The sequence below is a fragment of the Budorcas taxicolor genome, chromosome 13, assembly GCF_023091745.1.
Source record: "Budorcas taxicolor isolate Tak-1 chromosome 13, Takin1.1, whole genome shotgun sequence".
Taxonomy (NCBI): domain Eukaryota; kingdom Metazoa; phylum Chordata; class Mammalia; order Artiodactyla; family Bovidae; genus Budorcas; species Budorcas taxicolor.
The window spans coordinates 75203161-75225789 of NC_068922.1; the positions used below are offsets into that span (position 1 = coordinate 75203161).

General features: G+C 47.7%; 1 protein-coding gene across 1 annotated transcript in view; it reads right to left on the reverse strand.

Annotated features, from left to right (window-relative positions):
* SLC13A3 (solute carrier family 13 member 3) overlaps nucleotides 1-22629 on the reverse strand; it is an 85417-nt gene that overhangs the window by 56104 nt on the left and 6684 nt on the right. The window contains exon 2 of the mRNA XM_052651032.1: nucleotides 895-1160. Within this exon, the coding sequence (XP_052506992.1) occupies nucleotides 895-1160 (266 nt within the window). The remainder of the gene's footprint in view (nucleotides 1-894; nucleotides 1161-22629) is intronic.

Here is a 22629-nt window from a genome sequence, read left to right on the forward strand (position 1 = left end):
GAAAATTTCCATCAGTGATTAATGAAAACAATAAAGTTCAGTATTATTAGAAGGGACTTGGTTACAGCCTCAAAACTACAATTACTAGGCTGTCACTAGATCTCATCGTTTATTGTGTTAATGAAGTTCATATGGTATTCTATCAGAAATTTTTTTTTTCCTATCACAAATCTGTGTGGTTTTGAAACATTATTTGCTGTGATTGTTGTTGTTTTAAGTCCTACATGTGCTTTATGCATTTAAATAACATTACTGGGAAGGACGCCTTAAAATGCAGCAAACTGCAAAAAAAAAAAAAAAGAACAACAACTTCATTTTAAAGGCCATTCAATTCTCTTAAAATGAAAGTCTGAATCCTATCCAGGAGTCCCGAGGCCCGGTAGGAATGGACCCTATCTCCTTGTCTCTCCAAGGCCATCTTTCCATCCCCCACCCACTGGGTCACCTTGGCTGGTAAATAGAAAATCAGGATGACAGAGCCAGTACTTACTGTGCAGACTCTCATATCATTATTTTATAGGCAGAGAGAGGGTAGGTCACTCCCAGAGCAGGAAAGGTAGGATTCAGCCCCAAGTCACCTGAGTCAAACTGCTAACACGGCCCCCCTCTAAAACTACTGGACACGAATCCCTGGGGTGAGGTCTGGGAACCAATGTTTCAACTGACTCCCAGGTGATTCTTATGTAATTTTGAGAACTGCCCAAGAGCCTAGCACTGTGTCTGGCACACAGAGCGGGGCTCACTAAATATTTGGGGAATGAATGAACAAGTGGATGGTGGGACATGATGAGTTTGTCACTCCAGATGACCAGAGCAGGAAGGGTGGGGTTGGGCTCTGAGAATGGGGTCCCTCTGTCTCCCCACCTCTGGGCTGGACCCCATTACCGGCCTTACCTGGCTGGCTGGACCCCGGTGAGCATCAGGACCTTGAGGGCAATTCTCCGGTGCAGGTTCCACTCCTCGATGGCGCTGGCCATGATCAGACCACTGAGGAAGAGGAAGTTGGTGTCCAGGAAGTACTGGGCGCAGACCTTGTTGGAGGGCAGGATGCCCAAGAAGGGGAAGAGGACGATGGGCAGCAGGGCCGTCACTGAGAGGGGCAGGGCCTCGGTGCACCAGTACACCGCCATGAGCAGGATGACGAAGAGGCAGCGACCTTCCTGCAGCGGGGAGATGCAAGCTTATGAGGGTCAGCAGAGCTTGGGGTGACAGGGACAGAGGAGGTCCTGGCGCAAGGCCCATCCCGAGGCACATTCCTTGGGGAGGCAGTGGAGAGGGTACGTGCCCAAGGCTCAGACCTTGACCAGGTGGTGTCACCGATCTGAGCCTCATTTTACTCAACTATAAAGTGGGGGAGCCATACCTGTCATTTTATAGGACTCTGCGAAGGTCACGTGAAATACCCCCATTGTCTTTGAAGCAGTCCCTGAGATGAGCACGAGAGTGAAAGTGGTTTGAGGGACTTCCCTGGCGGTCCAGTGGTTAAGACTCAGTGCTTCCACCACAGGGGGCACAGGTTTGATCCCTGGTGGGGGAGCTAAGGTCTTTCATGCCACATGGCACAGCCAAAAAGAGAGAGAGTGTGTGAAAGTGAAAGTAGTTTGCTTGACGGGCAATCCTAGAGAGCTCTGAAAGGGCACTGAGGAAGTGAAATAGAGAAGGAAGCCAAGATGACGTCTTAATGAGACGGTTACCACTGTGGGCAGGTGGGGTGCGATCTTGATCAGGACCCCTGAAAAAGGGTAGATCAGGCCTCAGTCCCCCCGGGAGGCAAGGAAACTGCCAACTCTTGGTCATCATTGGTTGAGGGTTGCTTGTGGGAGCGTTAACTCCCCAGCACTTGGGCCTGCCCTGTGCAGCAGCTGGAGAACATGCTCCTGCCGAGCATCCTGGGTTCAGTAAGAAGCTGCTGGCCTGTGCAGAATGGTGAGTGCCAAAGGGGATGCAGAGAGAGCAGCAGAAGCTACTGCTGCACCCATACATGGCATTTAGCACAATGTCCAATACCTGGTACACACTCTATGAAGAGTGACAATAGTTACTGATATTTATTGGGTTATTGGTCTTCCCAGGTGGCTCAGTCGTAAAGAATCCACCTGCCAGTATAGGAGATGCAGTTTCGATTCCCGGGTGGGGAAGATCCGCTGGAGGAGGAAACAGCAACCCACTCCAGTATTCTTGCCTGGAGAATCCCATGGACAGAGGAGCCTGGTGGACTATAGTCCACGGTATTGCAAAGCAGTCAGACATGATTTAGTGACTAAACAATAGCAACAACCTTGGGTTATTAAGTACCAGGTGTCGTTTATTCCTCACAAAATCCCAGTGAAGTAGGTGCAATTAATATGACCATTTGATGGATTGGCAATTTAAGATGCAAGGAGGTCACTAGCAAGGCAATGACTGTGAACCAAAGCAGTCTGCCTCCAGAGCCAACTCTCTTAACCAAGTTGTCAGCTGATTGCCAGAATCTAGGACAGCTTGACAATGCAATTTCAAAGATCCAAAGCAAAACAGATTGAGGCTGATTCAAACGCAATCTATTCCAGAGACATCCTCACAGACACTCAGAAATAATGTTTCACCAACGAGTTAGGCATCTCTTAGCACGGTCAAGTTGACTGATGAAATTAACCTGAAAGCAGATGTTTATACCTTACTGGTTTTCTCCTCCACTAGAAAGTAAACTCTAGGAGGGCTGGGATTGTGTCCCTGAAGCCAAGAGCAGTGTCTGGAACTTTTAGTAGGAACCCAAAGTATTTCTTGACATGACTAATACTTGTAACTCAGAGACAATGCTTACAACACTTACAACTCACTGTCTTCCATTCTGCAAACATTACTCCTGACCAGACTGGGAGTTGAGACTAGGAAAATGACTGAGATATTGTCATGCACTTTTACCAGCAAACCTGTGCCAATCATAGGACCATTTTCAATAGTTCTTCTCAAGCTCAAGTGACCTTATCAGACTCTACCCACCTAGTATTCCTCAAGTGGTGTGCTGGGAAATGTTTCACAACTGACTCTCTGAAAAACTGCAGCTATGTGTGTGTAAAAGTTCTTAATTACTATTCAATTCAGCTAAGAATTCACTCAAGTCATCGATCAATGAGTTTAGTTCCACTATGAATGTGTGTGTGCTAAGTTGTGTCTAGCTGTTTGCAACTCCATGGATTATAGCCCACCAGGCTCCTCTGTCTAGGAATTTTCCAGGCAAGAAGACTGGAGAGGGTTGCCATTTCCTACCACGGCATCTTCCAGACCCAGGGATTGAACCCGTATCTCCTGCATTGGCAGGCAAATTCTTTACCACTAGTGCCACCTGGAATGTTAGTTACATTTTCCTTTATATTAATTATTAAGACAAAATGGACTCAATGACTAGTCCATTTATCAATGGTGTGTCTTCTTTATTGAACCAAATGATGGTTTTCAAATACTGGAGGAGGGGACTTCCCTGACGGTTCAGTGGTTACAACTTTGCCTTCCAATGCAGGGGAGGGTGGGTTTGTTCCCTGGTTGGAGAGCCAAGATCCCACTTGCTTCATGGTCAAAAAACCAAATCATAAGGCAGAAGCAATATTGTAATAAACTCAATAAAGACTTTAAAAAAATGATCCACATGAAAAAACGTTGGACCAAAAGTTCCTCATTTTTTGTGCTATTCATAATGTTACAGCTATAGACAATACATTTTAAGTGTGATCTGCATTATTAAATTTTCCCATCACCTTGAGACTAGACAAGCACCCAAACAATAAGGCAAGCCTGCTTACTGATTTCTGTGAGATGAGTGCAATTGTGCAGTAGTTTGAGCATTCTTTTGCATTGCCTTTCTTTGGAACTGGAATGAAAACTGACCTTTTCCAGTCCTGTGGCCACTGCTGAGTTGGAAGGACTGATGCTAAAGCTGAAGCTCCAGTACTTTGGCCACCTCATGCGAAGAGTTGACTCATTGGAAAAGACTCTGATGCTGGGAGGGATTGGGGGCAGGAGGAGAAGGGGACGACCGAGGATGAGATGGCTGGATGGCATCACGGACTCGATGGACGTGAGTCTGAGGGAACTCCGGGAGTGGGTGATGGACAGGGAGGCCTGGCGTGCTGTGATTCATGGGGTCGCAAAGAGTTGGACACGACTGAGCGACTGAACTGAACTGATTTCTGTGGTGTGAATACCTCCACATGGCTGATTTCAAGCCACCAAGTTACATCACTGGGCACAGAATGCTCAGAGATGGACAGAATAACAACACTCTACAGTATTACCACTGTACATTTAGAGGGGAATGATAGTAGAAGTAGATAACCGTAGGTGTAAATAACATCAAGACCTTACAAAATAGTAACACAACTAGGAAGTAATGAGCTTTGACTATCTATTACCTTTGTTTTGATACATTTTATTTAACACCAGTTCATAAAATTTCACCTTAAATAGTTCAACAACTATGTTCAACAACCAGCTAGCAAAATTCATGAAAATCTAGCCATCGGGTCTCGTGAGCCAGAAGTACACAGGCTCCAGTCACTGTTGTGGGCCTCCAAGCAGAAGAACAAACATGGAAAGCCCCCACGGAGTCAAGGTCATTCTGGTGCAAACTTGACATTCTTCAACCCATGTGTGGTATCATGCTCCATCATGCATCCATCGTTTAAAAATAATACAACTGTTTGCTGTCAAAGCTTGCTGCTGGCTTTGGAAGATACGCCGCATCTATCCTGTTTTATATACCACCTGACAGGCCAATAGGTATTTCAGTTTGAAAAAGATATGTGTGTCTAATCAAGCAAATACCGTAGGCTGGGTGGCTTAAACAGCAGACAATTATTTTTCACAGTTCTGGAGACCAGAAGCTCTGAGGTCCAGGTGTCAGCAGATTTGGGGAGAACTCCGTTTGTGACTTATAGATGGCTGTCTTCTCCTTACGTCCTTATTTGGTCCTTCTTTGGTGCCAGGCATAGAGAAACATGCTTTCTTCTAATAAGAGCTATAATTTCATTCCCAGGCTTCCCAGGTGGCGCTAGTGGATAAAGAACCCACGTGCCAAGGCAGGAGACATAAGAGTTTTGGGTTCGATCCCTGGGTCAGGAAGATCCCCTGGAGGAGGAAATGGCAACCCACTCCAGTATTCTTGCCTGGGAAATCCCATGGACAGAGGAGCCTGGCAGGCTATGGCCCATAGGGTCGCAAAGAGTCGGACACAACTGAAGTGACTTAGCACATAGCACAATTCCATCCCCACCCTCATGAACTGATCTAATCTTACAGCTTCAAAAGGATACTAAATAGATAGTATGAACCACTTGATACCAATAAATTTGATAACTTGGAGGAAATAGAAAACTTCTTGGAAAACATAACTTATTCAATTATTAGAGAAAGAAATAGAGAAACTATTTCATTGACTTTGAAAGAAATGAAATCAATCATTAGAAATCCCCCTGCAAAAAAACAAAAAATACTTCTAAGCCCTGCTGGCTTCAATGGTAATTCTACCAAATGTTTAAGGACTAAATAATATCTATCTTACCCAAATCCTTCCAGAGAATAGAGGGGAAAAAGGAGCACCTCTCAATCCATTTTGTGAGGCTAGAGTAACCCTGTTACCTGGGTTATCCTGACAAAGGTATGAAGCAAAAGGAAAAGAATATTATAATAGTTGAGGTCACCTGGAAAATTTGAGCTCTGAGAAGCTCTGTTTAGAACTGCCTTCTCAATCCTGCCTCCCATCAGTATGCAGCAGAATAATCATAGTAATAATGACAACCACCAACATGTTTTGAGTATTTATTAAATTCCAGGCATTTGACATGTATTAATTCATTTAACGAGAGGCCCTATTATTCTTCAGAGGGGATTACAGAAGACATTGGTTTAGTCATGCGTGTGAAGCTATGACCCAGATAATTCGGTCCCATGGTGGTGTTGCAATTCGTGAACCGCACATCTAAACAGAAATTCTAATTTTTAAACTCTTTTCCCTTAAACATTTAAAGGACTCCGAGTATAACGAGAGCTAACAAGTGCTTACAACTGGCCAGGCACTTTTCCTAGTAATTTACATGCATTAGCTTTTTCCATTCCATAGCTCCTCTTGGAGGCAGGTATTATTAATATCCATTTTACTGATGGGACAACTGAGGCAAAGGGGGTAAGCCAGGTGTCTTGCCCTAAGGTACTGAGGCAGACCCAGGATTTGAACTCAAGGTGGCCTGACTCCAGAGTCTGCGCTCTGTACCGCTCCACATCTCTGCATGATCGGCGGCTGCCCTTGCCAGATTCCTGCCCTAGATCTCTAGCATCCGTGGGATCTCTCAAATTCCTAGATCAAAAGAACCCCTCTGAAGCTCACTGGCCTGGCCTTGCCATCTGTGTCCCTCCATCACGTCTCATCCGTGCTCCCACTGTCCCCAGAGAAGACGCTGTTAATGACTATCATGTCCCCTCCCAATTTCCCCATTCCAGAAGCCTCCCCCTTCCATTTTGTCTTCTCTTCTCTAGAGAATGATCTAACTGGAAGCTATCATCCTTGCTCTCATTCATATGAGAGCAACCACCACCAGCACCATAGTAAGGCTACTAAGAAGCAACATTTACTGAGAACGTACTACGGGCCAGACACCATTCCAACTACTGTCCCTGCATGATCTCAGTTTAGTTGTGACTGTCACAACCACCTTATGAAGTAGGCCCCAGGCTTATCTCCGTTTTACAGATAAGGAAACTGAAGCACAGAGTGGTTAAGTAACCTGACCAGCATTACAAAGGCTCCCAGGTGGCACTCGCGGTAAAGAACCTGCCTGCCAATGTAGCAGACATAAGAGACGCAGGTTCGATCCCTGGGTTGGAAAGATCTCCTGGAGAAGGGCATGGTGAAAACGGACCATTCTACTTTCTATGCAGAGATCATGCGTGTGCATTCAAGTAACTGGAGGATTTTAATTATTAATACTTCTCAAGAGTGATGGGGAAAGTCGTGGTCTTCAGGACCACATGGGTTATAGGGGAAGAACGTCCCCTATACATTTTTAGAGCAACAACTGGCGAGAAAAACAAACATGACTTTTAAAATATTAGCTTTATGAGCTATAGTTTACACACAATAAAATGTATCTATTGTAAGTGTACAGTCTGTGTTTCAACAAATATATGAACCCACGCAATCACCATCCCAATCAAGACGCAGAACATTTCCAGTAAAGAAATGTGGTAAATATGTGCAATGGAATACGACTCAGCAGCAATATGTATGGACCTAGACATGAGCATACTAAGTGAAGTAAGTCAGAAGGGCAAATATCATATGATATAACTTATATGCAGAATCTAAAAATATGGTACAAATGAACTTATGAAACAGAAACAGACTCACAGACACGGAACACAAACTACCATATATGAAAACAGAGGGCCTTCTATACAGCACAGGGAACTATAGTCAGTATTCTATAATAAATTATAATGGGAATGAACCTGAAAAAGAATATATATATAATTGAATCACTTTGATGTACACCAGAAACTTGCAAAACATTGTAAATCAACTATAGCTCAAAAAAAAGAGACACAGAACATTTCCATCCCCCCAGAGAGTACCCCTCAGCCCCTTTCAGGTCAGTCCTCAGGACCCTTTCAAAACATGGCTATGATTTCCATCACTATAGCTTTTTTTCTCCTCTTCTGGGAATTTACTTAAATGGAGTGATACAGAATGTACCTTTGTATTTTCTGCTCAGTGTAGTGCCTGTGGTTCATCCATGAGGCTGTGTGTGTTTGCAGTTTGCTCTTTTTCATAGCTGTATAGTATTCAATTCTGTAAATATACCACTCTTTCTCTGAGATCTTCTTGCTTATGGAAACTGGAGTGTTTCCAGTTTGGGATTATCGTAAATAAACCTGCTGTAAATATTTGCACACTTCTGCTTCAGGGGTGACATCTTGCCAGTCCTTTAGTGCGACGCTACAAATTCTGTGCATTATATGATGGGAGGGGGTGTTGGTAAATTCTGGGCTGCCTGGGTGGCCTTTCAAAGGCATTTGAGTCCCAGGCCTGGATTCTCTCTCTCCCTTTCCTCTCTTTCTCCCTCCCTCTGTTTCTCTCGCTCTGTCCCACTTTCTCTTCCCTCTCTGGGTACTCTTGCCAGGAGGTCAACATCCATCTTTTGTGGAGAAATGACTCCAGATCGAGCACGTGTCAGCCAGAGGGGGTGACCCAAGGGAAATGGCAGGAACCGGAAAGTCGATCGTTGGCCCTCACGGGGCTTGGGCAGTAAGTGGGTCAACAGTGTTTCGTTGCCTCGCTGGTTAGGAATTGGAGCAGGGCCGAGGTGACCCCAAGTAGCTCCCCTGCCTGGGCTGAGCTTCCTGTGGGTAAACTGGATTCAGAATTGCCAGCTGAGTGCCAGGCATCTGGTGAGGAATTAATAAGTACTGCTGCCCCTCACCCCCACCCCTCCACCCCTGCAGTCCTCTAGGCCAGAGCTGAGTTCCAGAGAGCAAAAGTCTGCCAGGAGGCCTGGAGATAGGACCAGAGAGCTGGTCTGCAGACGCTAAGCTGTGGGCTCTCAGCGATTCAGCCGGCCAAGCTGGTTCCCACCTCCAGGGCTTTGCACCTGCTGCCTCCTCTGCCTGGCCTTCAGCCTTGATCTCTGCCTACCTCACTCCTCCTTGTTCAGCCTCATCTCAAAGGTCACCTCTTCATGGACCACGCTACTGTCCACGATCTGATCCCCACGACCCAGCCTCATTCTTGTCAAGCACTTTCCAGTGACTGGAGAATTTATTCATTCACTTATCATTAGCTCTCTTCCCACCAGACCTCAAACTCCATGCAAACAGCGTTCTTGTCTGTGTTTGCTTACCTCTCTCTTCAGGGCCTCAGTGGACATTTGTTAAATGAATGATTGTGTGTGTGTGTGTGTGTGTGTGTGTGTGTGTGTGTGTGTTTAGTCAATCAGTTTTGTGTCTGACTCTTTGGACTGTAGCCTGCCAGGCTGCTCTGTCCATGGGATTTCCCAGGCAAGGATACTGGAGTGATTGCCATTTCCTCCTTCAGGGGATCTTCCCAACCCAGGCATTGAACCCATGTCTCTTGGTCTCCTGCGCTGCAGGCACTGAGCCACTGGGGAAGCCCAAATGAATGGCTAAATGCTCTAAATCAGGCATCACAAACTCAAGTGCAAGGAACAATTTGATGAGTGAAGTGGGCTAGCCTAAGAAAAATCACTTCATTTTCTGGAGTCTGATTTGCACTTCTGACAGTGCTGTGGGTACAGGCAACCGATCTTTCAACACAGGAAAAAAATGACGAAGTTTGTTGATAAATTACAGCTGGCACTGGGCTTTCGTGTCATGGGTACAACAGGGAGAAGTGTGGACTCTGGTGAAGTGGGGCGTATAGGCCCCTTGAAAACAGCAACTGCCGCTCAGCTCCTGACTGTTGCCATGGGGCCCAGGATGCCAGCTCTGGTTTTTCAAGAGAGGCTTGAAATTGTGCTTTTATGTGACAATTCATAGTTTTAAATTATTTGCTCATTAAAATGAAAGTACGGGCCAAAAAAACCCCCAAATAACCCATGTCTGTAAAAGGCATGAGACCCATGGTCACCAATGTATGACCTCTCGTCTAAATGGTCTTAATGGGTGGAAAGTCCCAGAAAAGAGCTCACACATACACAATCCTGATCTAATGTCAAGTTGTTCACGGATTACTAGGAATCACAGGATGCTCTGTGAGAAGTCCCTGTTCTGTTTAAAAACCCTCATTTTACAGGGACAGAAACTGAGGTCACAGGAGAAGCCACATGGAGCACAGGAGCAGATCTCATGGTTCCTGGTCCAAATAGTGGATCAGGGAGCGGGGTCCAGTGGGGTTGGTTTTACTCCGGCACACAGCACGTCTGACCCACCTCTACCTCTGGGCCCCCTGTTCAGTGAACTCAGACCAGCCACCTGGCCACAGGGAGAGTCAGTCTGCGTGTCTGCCAAATGGAATCTTCCTTCAATTCCCTCAAGGGCAGGTTTGGGTAACGGCTAGTGTCACATGAGCCCAAGGCCCTGTTCCTTTGAATTTTAACCTCTGGAGTCCAGAGGTCGGGGGAGGTGTCTGCTCTTGCAAGCTCACTTTCTGGGTCATCTCAAGAGTCATCAGTATGCCCCTTGGGCACCCTGTTCAGTCTGGATGTTCTGCTTCAGGAAGGGGAATTTGCTGAGATGGCATGGGGTAGACGGAGGTGCAGCCCAAGGTGAAACATCGCTCACAGCCCCAGCCTCTGCCAGCAGAAGCTGCCATGACTCAGCTAAAACTCTCAGGGGGGATTACCCGAAGGAGACTGCAGTCCGAGAAGACTGGGGTGAGAAGCCAGAAGGCTGGTCCTAACTATGAAAGCTGATTGACCCCAGAGGCCAGCATCTGGAAGGACTTGATGCGGATGTGGTTGGGGGATGGATGAAATGGAAAGTGGTCAGATTTCTTTTTCAGAAGGGAAAAGAATGCCAAGGAAATCTCTAGAACTGTCCAAATATACCAGCTCTGGGCCACTGGTGGCTGTGTAAGTTTGAATTCATTAAAATTAAGTGAAATTTAGAATTCCAGGTTCGTGGTCACACGAGCCACATGCCAAGTGCTCCACAGTTACATAAGACGAGTGTCTACCATTCTGGACAGAGCAGATCTAGAACATCCCCATCACTGCAGAAGTTCTCCTGGACAGAGTCATTCTAGAGGTTCAGGTCCGAGGGCCAGGAAGCCTGGGTGTAGTGCTTTTGCCCCTGGATTCTTGTGTCACGTCACTGAGTTCAACCATCTGCAAACTGGAAATAATAATAATGGTGCGATACCTACATCCTAGAGGATCCCATGAGAAAGAATGCACATAAACGCATTCTGAAATACGTACTTAACAGGTAGAGCAGAAGTGAGATTACAAATGAATTTCTTCATTTTTCCAAATTTCAACTATATATGTACATGTTTTTTTAAAATAGACATTCCCTAAATACATATGTAATGTATCTACAAAATGCTGAGGTTGCATCCTCTTTTCTGAGAATTAGGAAATACTTCATTGTGCAGAAATTTGAGGCCAGCCTGATTTCTTCCCCCTTACAGCTCATCAAATTTTTTGCCTGAATAGCCATAACATTATTTGGTTTAATCCTCAATTCATTCATGTTGCCATGGCATATCTCAGAGTTGATGAGTCTCTATACATTTTTTTTTTAACTTGGAGACAGAAAATTTGCATATGTTTTAAATTAATTTGACTTCAGAGTCATTTAATTAATTAATCCTCTAGAATTAGAGGTAAATTAATTTCTACTATTAAAGATTCCAATATTGTTTTCTGCTTTATTTGATTTCTTTTTCTTTCTTCTTCAGCAACACCAATTACGCAGAAGTTGGATTTCCTTTGTCTTCCATATTGACCACTTTTCTTTCCTCCTTTCTTACTCTTTCTTACTTAATTTTGTTCCATCTTCTTTAGCCTGTGTAACAAGTTCTTGATTATGTTTTTAATAGTTTACATTTTGCTCTTTCCAGTAAAGCTTTTATAACAGTGTGGCTTCACTTTTCTCTGTCACCCACTTTCATTTCTCTTCCGATGCTGCTTTTCTCAACTCCATCTACTTTTTATTCTCTTCTTTGAACCTTTTATTTCTTATCTTGAGATTTATTTTAAGAAGGTCATCATTTCTTTATTTTTTGTGTGTGTATTTTACAGAGAAATGTCAGTTCAGTAGTTTCTCCTACTTCATAACACAACTCTTTCAGTATTTTTCTTTATTTTTCATTTGATGTTCTCTTTCCTCTTATTTCTCACACAACGTTTTTGTAGGTCCCATGCTGGCTGCTTATCACAGATATTTGTTAAAGGAAAGTGTGTGGACAGGAGCTGGAAGGAAGCTGGGGCGGGCAGGTAACCCTGTGGATTATCTTAGATCCTTTGTCACCAGAGCTGCCCTGAAATATATTAATATCTCTACTCTAAGCAATAGACTTGGAGTGGAGATTAAGTATAAAGACCTAAGAATATCACAGTTCTTCAGTGTCTCCTTGAGTAAGTCTCTGACTCACTGAGAGAGAAAATGAGAACCCTTAGAACCAAATGGCTGATTGCTATCTATCCTTTCTCTCACCTGCCGCTTTAACACCCTACTTCTTGCCAAGGGTCTTCAAGTCTCTTCATCCGGTTCATCTGAGCTCTGAACTGTCACATACATCTCAGTGACTCTCCCTTCCCCTGTGCATGCTTCAGGCTTTGCCAGGATTAGGAAGGGTTCATAGAGTTATAAAATCCTTCTGGAGACTTCTACCTCCTGTTCAGGAGCTGCAGAAGCACATGCCACTCTTGGTTCCCTTCTGCACTTTGGTCCAAATCCCACAATCTTTGTCACCTTCACAAACAGGGTGGGATTGTGGTCTGCCCTTCTTTGATCAGATATGGCAATTTCTTCTCCTTTGTTGCTTTTTGTTACTTTTTCCAGACTGCTTCAGAAAGGTGAATGGAATAGAAAAGTCTGGACTCCACCATCGTAGTAATTTTGTCATCAGAAAGTACTATATCTCCTTTTGCTGATCTGTCTTTTCTAATCTTCCTATAATAAACATGCCCAGTAGAAACAGTACTGGGCTTCTCAGGTAATACTAGTGGTAAAGAACCTGCCTGCCAATGCAGGAGACATAGGAGACACGGGTTCCATCCCTGGGTTGGGAAGATCCCCTGGAGGAGGGCATGGCAACCCACTCCGGGATTCTTGCCTGGAGAATCCCATGGGCAGGGGAGCCTGGGGTCACAAAGAGTCGGACATGACTGAAGTGACTTAGCATGCACACACAGAAATAGTATTGGCTTTGGAATCAGACAAGCCGGAACACTAAATGCAATCCTTCCACACTCTAGCTGTGTGATCTAGTTATTTAACTGCCCTCACCATCAGTTTCCTTTTGTGCTATAGGCAAGTAATAATGGTCTCTACCTTGGAGAGTGATTTATTTCATATGAAATGACCACTGACATGGGAATGCTCAATAAATTTGAGCTATTGTTACACTGCAATAACAATACAAGTGTAGGGGTTTTCCTGGTGGCTCAGGTAAAGAATCCATCTACCAATACAGGAGACACAGGTTCGATCCCTGATCTGGAAGATCCCACATGCCGTGGAGCAAGGAAGCCTGTGCACCACAACTATTGAGCCTGTGCTCTAGAGCCTGGGAGCCGCAGCTACGGAGCCCACGTGCCACAACTACATAAGCCTGGGTGTCCTGGAGCCCCTGTTCCATAACAAGAGAAGCCACCACAATGAAAAGCTCATGCACTGCAGCTAGAGAGTGGCCCCCACTTGCTGCAACTAGATAAAAGCCCATGCAGCAAGGAACACCCAGCAGAACCAAAAATAAAGTTATTTTAAAAATAATAATACAAGTTTAATTTCTTAAAGTGAAAGTGAAAAATTACTCAATGTGTCTGATTCTTTGCAACCCCATGGACGATACAGTCCATGGAATTCTCCAGGCCAGAATACTGGAGTGGTTATCCATTCCCTTCTCCAGGGGATCTTCCCAATGCAGGGATCAAACCCAGATCTCCCACATCGCAGGCAGATTCTTTTACCAGCTGAGCCACAAGGGAAGCCCAAATTTCTTAAAGCTGAGTTTCAAATAAACTATTTTTAAATCTTTAAAAAAATCCTATAATGTCCGAGCTAGAATTAACCTGAGATTACTTAATCTAGCGGTTCTCAATAGGAGATGACTCTGACCTCCAGGGGACAAAGGGAACATTTTTGGATGATTGGAGGGGATGATGCCAGTGGCATCTAGTGGGCAGAGGCTGTTAAACATCCTTCAGTGCCAAGGACAGCCCCCCACAGCAGAAAATGACTTGTTTCCAATAGGAGCAAAGTCACCATTGCTGAGGCTGAGAAACTCTGGTCTAATTTAACCCTTAGTACAGTGACTGCCCAGAGAAGGACAGTGTCTCGCCTGAGGTCACACAGCGAGGCAGATGTAAAGACTTGTTTTACCCCGTTTCGTGGAAAGATCATTGCACTCTGAGGTCAATCAGGCAGCAGAAGTTGGGAGCTGGGCTGGGATGACAGTGAGGCGGGTACATGACCCTGACAGTGAGTCCCTCCTGAAACTTTGTTCCCGGGGTGCTTCACCTGGCTGTCCCTAGTCCTGGCCCCGGCTGGGAGCAACAGCTGGGCCAGGGTCCTCATAGTCCCTCACCAGCCCGATTCATGCCAGCCTGACCCAGACATTTCTGACAGAAAGGCTTCTAATCCGCCCACTGAAGAAATCCCAACTTCTCAGGCTCAGCTGGTCCGTAAGCACGGGGATTAAAGTCTGCAGGCGGAACACGCAGAGGTGACAACGAGAAGGAAGAAAGTGCCAGCTCAGGCAGTTAATTTTTGAGCTGGGGGAATGATTTCCAGACAGACACAAGGCAACTTGTCCCCCATTGCCCCCAAGCCTGCCCCCTTCACCCAGGAAAAGAAAGAAAGAGCACTGGGGTGTTCTCTGAGTCCGGGGCGGGAGCTGTTCAGAAACCGCGTCCACCCCACCACCCCCTCCCCTGCCCCACATCCAGCTTCCTGCTGGGTTGCGTTTTGGTCAAGGCACTGGGCTGTGAGCGAGGCACCATGCCAAGCCCTTCGGGAAGCAGGATCAGGACCAGGTGCTCACAGTGGTGCTCTCCTGCTGCCTACTAGAGGCCCATTCCACAGGAATGTCCAGGGCCAGGGCTGTGCGAAGCCCTGAATTCTAGAATGGCCAGAGCCAGGCCTTCAATCTCTCAGTATCCCCTCCAGCCCAAGGCTGGGCCTCCACAGTGGTCAAAACCTCTGAGGCCACTTAGGGCTGGAAATATTGGCTCAGGCACCCATGGCTGGTATGTGGGACCTTGGGCAGGTTCAGACCTCAGCTTGCTGGTAGATAACATAGGAACTATAGCATCACACTGCACCTAGAAAATGATCAGCCCCTGAGAAGCAGGAGCCATCAGGATCAACAGAAAGAACAGTGGACAGGGAATTAGTTAGGAGATTGAGGGGGAGGGGGTGCTGAAATCAGAGCCCAACGTCAAGAAGCAGAGGCACTTGAGTTGCGAGCTTGGCATCTAGTGGTAGAGGGCCTGGGTTTGAATCCTGCCTCTACTGCTTCCTAGAACAAGTGACTTGTTGTGCCTCAGTTTCCTCATCTGTAAAATGGGGATGATGATAATGATGATAAGAATTTCAACCTCACAGAGTTACTGTTACAAGGATTAAATGCAGGGAATGTAGGTTGAGTGCGTGGCAGATTAAGTTATAAAACATTACCTCCTACTGACAGAATCTGTTACTTCTGCCCATTTCTTGCTTTCTATACTAGTGGTTTCATCCCAATGATCCGCAAGGCACTTCCAGTCTGCACTTCATGTGTGGATGAAGGCAATGGATGCTGGGTAGATATTAACCCCAAAAGGAAGGGAGTTTGGAGCACACACAGCAGACCCAGGCAAAGGACCCAGCAAGACGAGAGACAATACAAGAGAAACTCTCTCTGCTGAGGCCAAGAGGCATGAGCCTCCACCTGAAAAGAGGGAGTGACGTAAGGCAGCTGGGGCTCAGGGTGACAAGGCCCAAAGGGGTCCCAGACTCCCAGGTGCAAATACTGGTTCACCACCTCCAAGCATTGACCTTTGGGCTGATCAGTGGCCTTTCTGAGCCTCTGCATCCCCATCCATAAATCAGGGTGCTTGTTCGCCATCCTGACAGAGCTGGGCAGGAAGTCAAAGGGAACACGGGTGGACGTGGCATGTTTGGAAGCCCTGCCAGGCTGGCTGCATCTCTCCCAGCGATCTCCTGAGCAGCTGCCCCTGTGACCTCAGAGCACCAGCACTTTTATTTGAGATGGCTGCCCGCACTGGGCACTTAAGACGTGCCAGGCATGGTACCCGTGGACTCTCTCATTCAACCTATCCACAGCCCCACGAGGCAGTAATGACCGCTGTCCCCGGGTTACGTGTGGCTCAGTGAGCTTGAGCAACTGGCCCAAGTTCACACTGCCTCCATTGTGAGTGGCAGGTGATAGTAATGAAGCTATCGCTCACTGAGGGCTCACTGTGACCTGGGCCGAGCCTTGCCCTGGACACGCTGAGCTCCCCTGCTCGGCTCACGGCCCTGCTTAGAAAGCAGAAGTCGGATGCTCAGGGAGGTTCGGCCACTTCTTCACCCACGTGTATGTCTCTAGCAAGGGGCGGAGCGTGATTTCAGCGTGGTGGTCTGAGCCCAGGGCCCTGGGCTCAGGGAAGAGAATTACTGTAATGATGGTAACAGTCAGCGTTTACTGACTCACTGTGTGAAGGTGCTGGGTTAAGCCCTTGAAACTTAACGTGAATGTTGCTCCTCCCACATTTGGGTAGGTTTTATGAAGGAAAACGGAAGGACAGATATTCAACAGAAAAGCACTTCAGAGGTCCTTTCACATCCTTTCTGGGTTTGTTCAGTCCTGAGGATAAGCCTGGCTGATCTCACAGTTACTACCTTCTGGAGGAGGAGACTGAGGCCTGGGGGGTGAAGCCTGAAACTGGCTCAGGGTGACTCAGCAGGAAATACGTAAGACAGCCCAGATTTCCAGCTAAGGCTCCCTCCTAACTTCTCCTCAGCCCCCAGACAATCCAAGACAGCAGTTAGAAGCTCCCTGTGTCCATTTGGGCCTAAGACTCAACAGGGGAAACAGGAGAAATGGGAGGGAGAGACTTGCCCCAGAAGACCTCCAAGGCTAGCCACCCCATCCTTCCACTCCTTCCACTTGAACGGACTGTGTTAGCCCCTGGACTTATTAGCAGATGTCACGAGTTCAGGTTCTTCGAACCATTCATGAGAAGTGTTCAAGGGGCAGCTCACACCCCACTGCCCCCTCCAAGCCTCACTAATCATTCATGAGCCAGGCAGGCGGGTGGGGGCGGGGTAGCAGCTGCCCAGTGACCCTCTGCTGCCCGTGGTCCCTCACTTCTTAGGGCTCAGGGGCTATGGGCTTCGGTGTTAGAAGAAGAATGGCAAGGGAATTTTCACCGGGATTTTTCTTTGAATAAGCACTATCTCATTTAAAATCCCAGCAACTCCTAGGAGATCAGTTTTTCCCCATTTTATAGGGAGGAGCCCTCCAAAAAACTCCCCCAGCGGCCTGACTCAGCCAGAGGACTGAGAACTTTTGGAACAAGTTCTTCCCAAAAAGAGGCCAAGTGACTGTGTGACCTCAGGCAGCGCCTTCCTCTCTGTGGGCCTCAGTCTCCCCATGTGTCCCAAGGGCCCTTCAGTCCCCAACACAGGTGGTGGGTGTGTCAAAGGCCCCCTCAGGGCTTCTCCACCTCCCCCTGCTCCTGGCAGCTGTCCCATACCTTCGGAGGCCTGTACTAACAGGAGGCCTCTCTTGGGCTGAAATGAAACCCAGCCTGAAGGCATTATGGTGGGATCTGCCTTTAAATGCCACCTATGCTCTTCACCCGAGTTTCTCTGTGATCAAGGGGTCAGTGGTCAGATTCCTGGAAGGGCTGCCATGAGGACCCAGGAAGACCATTTGCTATTTCTGAACATCCCTCATGCCCCCACCTCAGGATCTTTGCACTTACTGTCTCCTCACCTGGAATGCTCTTCCTTTATGTGCACTCAGGGCGTGTTCCTTCACCTCCTTCAACTCTTTGCTCCAGTGTCTTCTCCTTCAGGTACTTGTTCAAATGTTCCCTTTTCTGAATCTTTCTGACTCTAAAATTGCACTTACCCCATTCCTGGCTCCCTGCCTTCTGTGATTTTATTCTCCATAGTACTGATCATCATTTGACATACTATAGATCTTACCTTGGAGAAGGGAATGGCAACCCATTCCAGGATTCTTGCTTGGAGAATCCCATGGACAGAGGAGTCTGGCGGGCTCTTTGAACTCCATGGGGTTGCAAAGGGTCAGATAAGACCGAGTGACTAACACACACACACAAACACACATAGATCTTATCTATTTATGTGTTTGCTTTTTTAAAAAAATGTGTACCCCTCTAGAATGTCAGCTCCACAAGTAAACGGATTTGTGACTATTTGGTTCATTGCCGTGTTCTCCTAGACTAGTAGCTGGTATACAGTAGGTGCTCAATTAATACTTTTAAATGTAAGGATCACTCGTGGACAGCGCCTGGCACACAAGAAACACTAAAGAAATATTTGCACTGATTCCATATTCATTCTACACATATTTACTAAGCACCTTGTTTGCCAAGCGCTGGGGATATACTGGTTAACCAGACGGGAAGGACCCTTATTTGTACCTTACCATTTGCAGGTACTTATTTCACTCTTTACAAAGTGCTTAGTTTCCCTGGTCCTCAGCATGGCCCCATGAGGCGAGTGGATGCACAAGACAGATGGGGAGACCAAGGATGGCAGGGGAAGTGCCTTGTTCGGCCCACCCCCCACCCCACGAGCAAGTTCTTGGCAGGGATCCATCCTGGATCAGCTATGGGCCCACCACTTAGCCTAACTTCTCTCGGGCACTGAGGTCTTCCTGCCCCTGACATTTTAAGTCTCTACCATTTACCATTGTCCCACCTCTTCTCTGGTCCAGCTCGCTCTGCCCCAGGCCTCCTGGGAGTCAATGCAGGGGATGATGGGAAAGCTGACCCCTGCTGCTGAGGCCTGAGCTATGACGTTCACAAGCCCCTCTTGACAATGACTCTCCGCTGCCCATAATCCTTCACTTCTTAGGCCCTCTGGGGCCCTAGGCTTCAGAGTTAGAGTAAGAATGGCAAGGGAACTTTCACTGGGATTTCTTTTTCTGAATAAGCACTATCTCATTTAAAATTCCAGAAGCTCCTAGGAGATCAGCTTTCCCCCATTTTATAGTGGAGGAATTGGAGGCTCAGAGAACCCAACAACCTACACAGAGAGTAAAGGGAAGAAGCCAAGAGGATGCAGAAGCAAGTCTCATCCCCTATAAAGTACTTCCAGACCCCTAGATCCACAGGCTCATTTGTAATATAAATAACAATACTACTACTATTACTGTTGTACCTGATGCAAATAGCCAACTCATTGGAAAAGACCCTGATGCTGGGAAAGATTGAAGGCAGGAGGAGAAGGGGACGACAGAGGACGAGATGGTTGGATGGCATCACCCATGCAATGGACATGAACTTGGGCAAACTCCGGGAGGTGGTGAGGGGGGAAACCTGGCGTGCTGCAGTCCACGGGGTCAGAAAAGAACTGGACATGACTTGGCGACTGAATAACAATGACAACAACAGTTCTTTAACTAGTGCCTCTTATGAGCAGGAGCAGCCCAGAGTATTTCAGGTATCAAAACCAATCTTCACAACCCCCCTCTGAGGTAGACCCTATTGGTGTCCTCACACAGAGGAGGAAACTGAGCCACAGAGAGGCTAAGTAACTTACCCAAGGTCACACAGGAAGTGGGGGAGCCAGCGTGGAGTCCGGGAGATCTGGTGCTAGAGTTCATACTCTTATGACGTTGCCCCCTCCCCTTCAGAGAGTGATTCTGGACAAATCAGCCCAGTGACTCTGGGCAGACCCTTTGTTCAGGGGAGGAAAGTCAAGGTCTGAAGGAGGTCCAGATCCCATAGAAAAAACAGATCAGGAGCAGGAAACTAAGCCAGGTATCCCGGATTGATGGGTAGTTTAGTGGGGGTAGGAAGGGCCTCTCAGGACTGCCTCAGTTTCCCCAAGAAGAAGTGAGAGCTGGGCTGCCGGCAGGGCCATGCATTAGGCCTCTGCTGGCTCCCCCAGGCCTGGACATCCCACGTTCTGGTCTCAGATGTCAACACAGCAGAGCCCATTTCCAAGACTCGTGTCTCAGGAAACTGCTCACACTTCTGTTTCTCGGACTCCATGCTGTCAAACGCTAGGCTCAGGCACCAGGAGAAGTTTTGTTGAGTCCCAGCCCTTTTGAGAGGAATCCAAGGGGGCTCCAGATGGGGCAGAAAATGGCTTAAAGGAGCAGGGAGCTGTTTCCTCCCTTTTCCCGCACTCCAGGCTGCCGGGGCCCAGCCAGCAAAGCGGCTCGTCATGCAAGAAAGGTGGACTGTCATGTGGAGCCGAGGGGACAATCGGGGCTGTGGGTGGCAGCGAACAAGGGCCGCTCTTGTTATTTCTCCCGATCACGGGAAAGGAGGCTGGTCCCGCCCGCTGAGAGCCAGGAGGGCAAAGGGGACCATCAGCTGCACGCAGCAGAGCCTGGAGCAGGGCTCACAGGCCCTGGAAGGGCCTTCTTGCCTGGAAGGCCCTCCATTTCCAAGGGGGCTCCACCCTGGGAGGCCTTCTGCAGTCAGGCTGTGAGTCCACAGGCAAGCCCTTCCCCTCTTTGGCCCTCAGTGTTCCTGACAGAAAATGGGACCTGATCACACCCGCCTCATGGGCCTGCTGGGAGAGGATGCCGAGCAGATGCACTGGGCAGGGGCTTCCAGCCTTGGCACCATTGACGTTCGGGGCCTGAGAGCTCTTCATTGTGGGGACAATCCTGTGCACTGTAGGGCGTTTAGCAGCATCCCTAGATGCCGGTAGCATCTCCATCGAGCTGTGACAATCAAAAATGTTTTCAGGCCTTGCCGAATGTCTCCTGGAGAGCAAAATGCTTCAGAACCCTGCTTTAAAGGACTCCCCAGAACCCAGGACACAGGAGGTGGTTTAGCCATGAAACCAGCCAGCATTTGTTGAGCGCTTTACAACTATCATCACCTGTTATCGTACCCATTTATGGATGAGGAACTTGAGCACAGAGAAGTTATGCAACTGGCCTGAGGTCACACAGCATATTAAAAAACTAGAATTTGTACCCAAGCACCCAAACCCAAGCTCCTACATATCATATTTGACAATTCATGTTAGTTCCTATCTTCAGAGCTCCCAAGACCCCAAAACCTCCAAACTCCCACTCCAGTGTCAGGATGACAGGTCTCTCCATTGGGAAGCCTTTTTACTGTATTCCTTGCCCCTTTCCCCTTGCCTCCACTGAACCAAGAAGCAATGTGGGCTTTCAACAGGCAGACGTAGGCTCGAATGGCAGCCTGACTACTCATTCAGTGAGTGTGAGGTGCTAGGCAAGTGTCTTCATCTCTCTGAGCCTCAGGCTTCTCGTCTGTAAAATGGGTCCATCTCCCTTGTGTCACACAGCGGCTAAAAGCATAGACTCTGGAGCTAGAATGCCAGGTCAGAATTCCAGCTGTGCCACTTCCAAACCATAGGAGCTAGGGCAAGTGACTGAACAATTCTGTGACTCAGTTTCCCCATCTGTGAATGTGGACAATAATAGCACCTGTGCCACAGAGCCGGGATGAGCATACACGAGCTAGCCTATCTTAGGTGCGTTGAACCATGCCTGACACTTCATAAATGCTAGACAGGTGTTGGCTATGGCTCTCAAAGGGCCTCCTGGGGGACAGAGGAGAGGGCATGAATTAGGCATGTGCCCTGGGACATCAGCAACCTTAAATTCACATCCTGAGCCTCCCAGGGACCGGCACATTCCTGCTGGAGAGCTTAACATGGCTGAAATCAAATCCCTCTCTCCAGTCCAGACCAAGAGAGGGCTTCGCAGGAGAGAAAAGGAAAAGGAACTGGGCAGGGCAGCCACTGAGCTGCCAGAAGGGGCATGCTGGCCTCGCCAGCCTTTTTCCAGTGTCTTTATTGAGCTGGGCATCACTGTTCTGTCCTGTGTATCAGTCCTCCTGACACCCCTTGCCCCCAGCACAGGCTCCTTCCCATTGGCTGCCCCTCCCCTTGTGAATTTCATGAACAAGTAGATAGAGTCAAGTGCCTAATACCCCTATTTTGCAGATAATAGCAATAGCCACAATTCTTTACCAAGTACCTATGTTGCATCAGGCACTGCCAAGCCTTCTGAGCAGGTGGGTGTTGTTATGCCCACTTACCAGATGAGGAAATTGAGGCTTGCCAGAGATGGCTTGGCTTTGTGCATCTCTCTCATCCCTGGTGCATCTCAGCTGGAGGGAGCCGTTGGGACCCACCTGTGTCATTTGTTTCAGGTCCGGTCTAGCTAGGGTGCTCACTCTGCATCCTCAAGGTCTGGGGGGGGGGGCGGTGTCTCACAATCCTGCTCATCAGTCCAGAGGGCACTGCCCAGCTGAGTCAGGTCAGGAAACACGATCTTGCTCCCCATCCCCTCATCAGGAATTGTGTCGGTCTGTTTACACACCTGGCAGGATCTCCAGGAAAGTGGAAAGTTGGCTAGGCCTCAGAGGAGCGGTTCCAAGGCCAAGGGGTATGTGTGGGCAACGGGTCAAACCTGGCAGGAGAGCATGGAGGGGGCACAGATGAGGGTTCTGGGACCACCTGGCTGGGAGGGGTGGGAAGGTCCTTCCATGTCCCCTCTGGGCCTCAGTTTTCCCCGCTGAAAAAGGAAAGGGCTGGAAACACTGATTTAAGCTTAGCTCTTCTACAAATTAGTAGCAGTCTAGGAGTTTAGCAAGTGCACGTGTTCAGAAATCAGAGCTACCTGGCTCAAACGCAAATTCATTCATTGGCTAGTTTACTGAGTACCTACTATGTGTCAGACTCTGTTCTAGCTGCTGGGGATGCTGAGGGAACAAGAAAGACACAGGCCTTGCCCTTATA